The sequence below is a fragment of the Curcuma longa genome, unplaced genomic scaffold, assembly GCF_044706935.1.
Source record: "Curcuma longa cultivar G26 ecotype Majalengka, Jawa Barat unplaced genomic scaffold, ITB_CL_G26_1.1 contig_22716, whole genome shotgun sequence".
Lineage (NCBI taxonomy): Eukaryota > Viridiplantae > Streptophyta > Magnoliopsida > Zingiberales > Zingiberaceae > Curcuma > Curcuma longa.
Window position 1 is genome coordinate 1 of NW_027431987.1, and position 7012 is coordinate 7012.

The window sequence follows — 7012 nt, forward strand, 5'->3', positions numbered from 1 at the left end:
TTCATGAACAATTAGTCCGATAACAAGATTAGAAATAGCAATACTTTTAGTTGGTCATTTGACATGTTTTGGATATATTTTATTTGCGTAAGCTGACAATTGAGAGCTAATTATGATGTAATTTTCTAACAATAAAATTTGTAAAAATAGATGAAGATATCAATAAAAAGAAAATGTAGAGGTTCCTCTTTGTAATTGATGAGAGGACTCAGCATCTGCTCTTAATTCAAGATATGTTTACATCAAGTAATTTTCTCCACATGAACAAAACTATAAAAGAAAAGTATGACAATAAGAGTAAGGAGACTTATCTTATCAGGAAAAGTTCTTTGAGACTACCAACAGAGGCTCTAAAAAATAAGTTTTACAAGAACACAAACTAATCACAGAATCCCATAAAAAAGGTCACGCCTTATTCATTTACTCTAGCAAATACAACTATTTACTGTTGGGTCCAAAAGGATGTCCACATCTCCACAATGACACGATATTGTCCACTTTGGGCCTAAGCCCTCATGGTTTTTGTTCTTGGGCTTTCTCCAAAAGGCCTCATGCCAAATGGAGATACTTTTCATCCTTTTAAACCCATGATCTTTCCCATGTGTTTTAGATGTGGGACTATGTTTGCACCCTTGCAACCCAACAATCCCCCCCTCAAACAAAGGACCACTGGAAGCTCCCCTACCATTTCTCATGGTCCGGCTGCCATGTCCTCATGGTCCGGCTGCCATGTCCCTCATGGTCCAAGCCTCCCTTACTTCCTTTGTTTTTCCCGAGGGTCCCCACATGGTTAGATCTGGATCATGGCTCATCCGACGGTTAGTCCGGTGAAGAGCAGCCTCGCTCTGATACCAATTGTTGGGTCCAAAAGGATGTCCACATCTCCACAATGGCATGATATTGTCCACTTTGGGCCTAAGCCCTCATGGTTTTTGTTCTTGGGCTCTCCCCAAAAGGCCTCATGCCAAATGGAGATACTTTCCATCCTTTTAAACCCATGATCTTTCCCATGTATTTTAGATGTGGGACTATTTTTGCACCCTTGCAACCCAACATTTACGATTTCCTTTCTCCTCTATCTAAGCAATTGATGTTCTTCCTGAGAAGATAAGATCAATAGCTTGTGCTTTAGATGTTGTAAAAGCGACATCTGAATTCCCCCTTCATATAAAATGCATTGCTTATCTGGAGATGTCGAGATCAGATTCTCGTATCATAAGTTTGATAGAAATATATAAAAAATTAAATCCATGAAATCTGAGAGATATAAATAGAAATCCCAGCTAGCCTTGCATAAAGAAACAGATTGAAGGCACCATAAGTCCAAAATATTGAAGAGCAAGAATAGAAAAAATAACAAGAGCTTTTTCCCATGTCATATTAAGGACCTTTTAACAAAATCATAAGATCCAATAAATTCTGACACTGCATATAATCGAATGTCTTACTTTTGCCATCTCCCTTCTTAGTCATAGCACTACAAACTCTAAGCATTGTCCAATAAAGAAACTTCATGATTAAAATCTAAACTCGGATATTGACTCGCCACTTCAGACGTCCATGACGCTAAAGATAATAAAAATACTTAGCAAAAATGAAAATCACTGCATTTATCAAGAAATCCCAAATTGGAGGTAGAAAACCACGTTTCAAAGGATTCTTTATAATTACTGACCATACAATAAAAAATTCCAACAAGATAATAAAATGCCAATTGAAAATAGTATCAAGAGTTTTATTATCCGTAGAGCCAGCAACTCGCAAGATCACAAATATGTTCATACCAAACAGGAAAAAATAATACATCCAGTAAATAGATAAACCACTAGATGATATAGGAATTTATTAAATTATAAAAGAGAATAAGACTAAAATAGATGAATATAATAATGAGAAGTAGAGACTTATCTTGTCGATGAACATTCCATGAGATTATAAGTTGATCCTCATTATGTGAATCTGGTCATATTGAGTTTATAAGTTGATCCTCATTATGTGAACCTTGATCAATGGGGTCCAAGTGCTAAAATCCACGAAAGTTGAGGTTTAAAAGCCCAACCGGCCGAGTACACCCCTAGATACCGCAACATATCAAATACAATTGTTATGAGCGATGCTGCTCACCCAATCGCACGAGTGCATCGGGGAGAAAAATCTATCCACTCTAGTCGACGAGATGTCTCATACCAGGGATAAGGTGACATGGTGAGGTTGCTACAGTCCCCGAAGAAGGCTTGCCATGTGGACTCCGACGTTAGGAGCTCCAAAGTCTCAGTATGCAACAACTATCTAGTAACCAAACTATGCTTCCTCCTTTGACTAGCTTTAAGGGGGAAGTTTATGATGTTGCGGGAACGACGGGCGCCATATGTCATGTTCTAGGATTCGACTTGGGACTCCATCAATACAAATCTAGATCCATCTAGTTCAAGATAAAGGTCGAGTGTAGTCAGCTCTGTGCCAATCCAGCTTAGGTTCAATCAACCCGACAAGTTTGCCTAACTCAAGTTTAAGAAGAGACCCAGTTGAAGGCGTGGAAGGGGGTAGACGTGGTGTAGGCATTTCCTCCAAACATGGGGTATCATGATTTGAAGACGTGGAGAACGAGCGCAAGATATATGTATAATATCTAGTCAAGCCTTTTCCCACTTGGGCCAAGCCATATAAGAAGGTTCCTACTCCTGTGGGTACAAGAGGGAGAAAATACTTTTCACATTTATAGATCCGCCTTGACTCCCTTCTAATATTTTCTTGACATTCTTAACATTTGAGGATTGCTCATTATAGTCCGAGACTCTTGTCGGGATCCCCAATGTGTCCTAAAATCTAATCGTTCCTGGTAAAAAATCACGTTATTCTTTCATTGTAGACTTGGGCGAAATCACTCAGACCATAACTGACTTAGTATAAGTTGGCCCGACCACCACCAGTCCCCCCCCCCCTTGCCTGACTCACCTATATCACTCACCCCAAATGCACATGAGTAGCCTACCCCATTCCCTAACCCCGATAGCAGCTGACTTAATAGGTCAAAGTTGACTCAAATATAATCACCCACATGTACTTCCGACTCGGTGAAAGAGCTCTACCGTGTACACCTCGAGGAGTAACCCCCACTCTCTTATCTTAGTCGGATCATCCGATAATAGCCATCCATAAATTCATAATTTCTCACAACTCCAAGTTAAATGTCCATCATTTAAGCTTGATTGCCTTAATTAATATCTATAATATTATGATAAAATCTTGCATACTTATCAAATATAAATATCCAATAGGGATTTTTGCCTTTAAAATTTTTAAAACAAATTTTTATTCTGTAAAAATGAAGATCACCTCAAATTAATAGTATTATTAACAGAGCATTAAAAAAAAATCAAAAGGTCCAATATATTTCTCATATAAAAAATATCTTAATTCTAATATTATTATAATAACTAAAAATGATTGTTATAATTTATTAAAATAAATCGATCCAACTTATCAAATTATTATATATATATAGTGCTTTTATAAAAAAAGTATTATTAATATAATTAAAATTATTTAAATTTATCCGTTAAAATTATTATACCGTCAATATTATAATAATTATTAACTGACTATACTGTTATAACAGTCAATTACAACTATAATAATTTTATGATCTTTTTTGATCAAATTTATAAATTTTTAATCAAATATATGTTAAAGTGTTTTTTGATTTAAAAGCATTCTATATATTTTTACAATAGCGATTATGATGAAACTGTTATTCTTCAATTGTTACAACAATATGAGAATACAAGTATTATTTTATATAAAAAATATACCAGTGCGTTTTTTTAATTATTATTGTTGAAAAAAAAAGATGTCTCTCTACCGAATCGGGTATTTGGTATTAATTCGGATCCGACCCGTCCAGTGCGTCACGGGCATCTCCACGTCAGCGACATCGCTGCCCTCTACCGATCACCACCAACCCTTCATATAGTAGCTAATTACCTGCGGATACGTAGGCGGTTTAGTTTGAGTAATAAAGTTCCTGCGGAGATGGGTACGGAAACCCTAGACGAGGATGCTCTGCTCGGACTTCTTTATATAACAGTGGAAAACTCCGCCCACTAGCTGCTACATTTCGTCCACTCATTCCTTCTTTCTTATCAGTAGTCACTTTTTTTCCGCATCCATTCGCCGCCATGGGTACGCCTGCGATTCTCTCCGTTCATCTCTACTATCCTTAATTGTTTTTTGCTCTTATATTTTTTGGTTTCTTCTTTCATTTGTTTGGGATGTCTTTTTGCAGCCAAGATCAAGATCGGCATCAATGGTAGGTTTTCCTTTTTGTTTCACAGGAGGGTCTTTTTAATTACGATTACCGATCTTGGTTTCTGTTGGGTTTAACTTTTGTTTTGTCGGCTCGCTGTAGGTTTTGGTAGGATTGGGCGATTGGTCGCCAGAGTCGCGCTCCAGAGCGACGATGTGGAACTCGTTGCCGTCAATGATCCTTTTATTACCACCGATTACATGGTACTTTTTAGCGCGTCGATCTACCTATGCGGTTGCTTTTTAATTCTTTCTTTCGGCTTTACTGGTCTGATTTGGATATTTCTTGTGCTTTGTTCATTTATCTTCCGTCAAAATATATTATTTAGAAGTGGATGGTCGCTACATATATAGATCCAAACTGCAGATCATATGGATTAGATTTTTTATGCTTTTATTGTATACTATGTTTTTTTAGCTGTATCTTAGATCTGACTTTCTAACTCGGTTATATTTTCAGACATACATGTTTAAATATGATACTGTACATGGGCAATGGAAGCATCACGAGATAAAAGTGAAGGATTCCAAGACCCTTCTTTTTGGAGAGAAAGAGGTTACCGTCTTTGGCATCAGGTGTTTAAAATGCTATTGTCTGTTCTGAAAGAAGTAGCTGTTGTCACTGAAATTTTTGTTGGTGTTATTTACTGAGATTGTGGTTGTTTAGGAATCCTGATGAGATTCCTTGGGGTGAGACTGGAGCCGAGTATGTTGTGGAGTCTACTGGTGTCTTTACAGACAAGGACAAGGCTGCTGCTCACTTGAAGGTAGTTGATGATACCATGTTAAGTTGCTTTATGATTCTGAAATCTGTAACTGATGAAGACTAATGTGCCTTTGCTTAGGAATGAGTGAGATCAATTTGATTGAATGAGGAATAGTTTATGCTGTTTATACTTAATCTTGTTATTTATGTTTACCTGATACTAGTGATTGATTCAATTTAGTAACACATACATTGAGCAATTTCCTACTAATAATGTTCAATTTTTTTTAACTAGTATTTCTCAAATAGCATCATTCTAGTCCATGTTATCTACCCTCATTTTTTCACATTTACATAATTATATGTAAATTTTCCTAGCATTACACAATTGGTGGGATAACATACCTGTCTATTGACTACCAGTGACAAGGAAATTGCCTAATGCTCTAATCTTTTGATATGATTTGCATGGATGGAATTGCATTCATTTTGAAAAATGATTAAGGTGATGTGGAAGAAATGATCTGCCTCTATTTAGCATTTTGAAGCATATATGCTTTTTTTTAACTAGCATTTCTCAAATAGCTTCATTCTAGTCCATGTTATCTACTCTCATTTTTGCACACTTACATAATTATATGTAGATTTTCCTAGATTACACAATTGGTGGAATAACATACCTGTCTACTGACTACCAGTGACAAGGAAATTGACTAATGCTCTGATCTTTTGATATGAATTGCATGGATGGAATTGTATTCATTTTGAAAAATGATTAAGGTGATGTTGAAGAATTGATCTGCCTCTATTTAGCATTTTGAAGCATATATGTTTTTTTAACTAGCATTTCTCAAATAGCTTCATTCTAGTCCATGTTATCTACCCTCATTTTTGCACACTTATATAATTATATGTAGATTTTCCTAGCATTACACAATTGGTGGGATAACATACCTGTCTCTGACTACCAGTGACAAGGAAATTGCCTAAAGCTTTGATCTTTTGATTTGAATTGAATGGATGGAATTGCATTCATTTGAAAAATGATTAAGGTAATGTCAAAGAATTGGCCTGCCTCCATTTAGCATTTTGAATCATATATGTAATTTTTGGTTCCAATGATGAGGTTGATTTATAGATTTTTCTTGTGAAGGTCGATAAAAGTTTTTTGCCCCTTCTTTTTACGATATTTATTATTGGGGAGTGGTTCATACTGACAATGTTCTTCAAAATGTTATAGTTCTCATAGGGTAACAAACCAATTTTGATAAAATTAGTGCTTTGCTTCAATAATTTCGAGGAATTTGATGGAAGATCCTCTGGAAGTTATTACTATTAATGTCTTGAAAACACAAGTTTATTGTTGTGGATAACAGGGTGGTGCCAAGAAAGTCATCATTTCTGCTCCAAGCAAGGATGCACCCATGTTTGTGGTGGGAGTGAATGAACATACATACACATCTGACATTGACATTGTCTCCAATGCTAGCTGCACCACCAATTGCCTTGCTCCTCTTGCCAAGGTGACTAAGCATGAGAATCCACAATTGGTTTTGCTTTGAAATTATTAATGTGGATGGAGTTTTTTTTGCTATGACAGGTTATCCATGACAAATTTGGAATTGTGGAAGGTTTGATGACAACTGTCCATTCCATCACTGGTAATGTTGTTCGATGATCCATGAAATATTGAAATCTAAAATTATATGAATCATTTTTCATTTGTAGTTGATACGTTACTTGAGCTACTTAGTTTCTTTCAGCCACTCAAAAAACTGTTGATGGACCATCTAGCAAGGACTGGAGGGGTGGACGAGCTGCAAGCTTTAACATCATTCCCAGCAGCACTGGTGCAGCTAAGGTACTTTAGTGTAGCATACTTTTACAAGTATTATTCAAGCAAGCATGCCATTTTCCTTCTGTTGCATGTCAAATTTCAATCTTAAAGAAGTTGTTGTGTCATGAGTAGTGAACTGTCATATGATAAGGACAATAGGTGAA

General features: G+C 36.2%; 1 protein-coding gene across 1 annotated transcript; it reads left to right on the forward strand.

Moving 5' to 3' along the window:
• Window positions 1-4057: 4057 nt before the first annotated feature.
• Window positions 4058-6672, forward strand: LOC141817962 (glyceraldehyde-3-phosphate dehydrogenase 2, cytosolic; the record flags this gene model as incomplete). The annotated part of the gene is given in 7 exon segments (XM_074705566.1): window positions 4058-4182; window positions 4286-4309; window positions 4409-4509; window positions 4766-4881; window positions 4973-5072; window positions 6388-6534; window positions 6612-6672. Coding segments are annotated over 7 exon segments (553 nt in total), but the record flags the coding sequence as incomplete, so codon positions are not given.
• Between the last annotated feature and the right edge of the window lie 340 nt (window positions 6673-7012).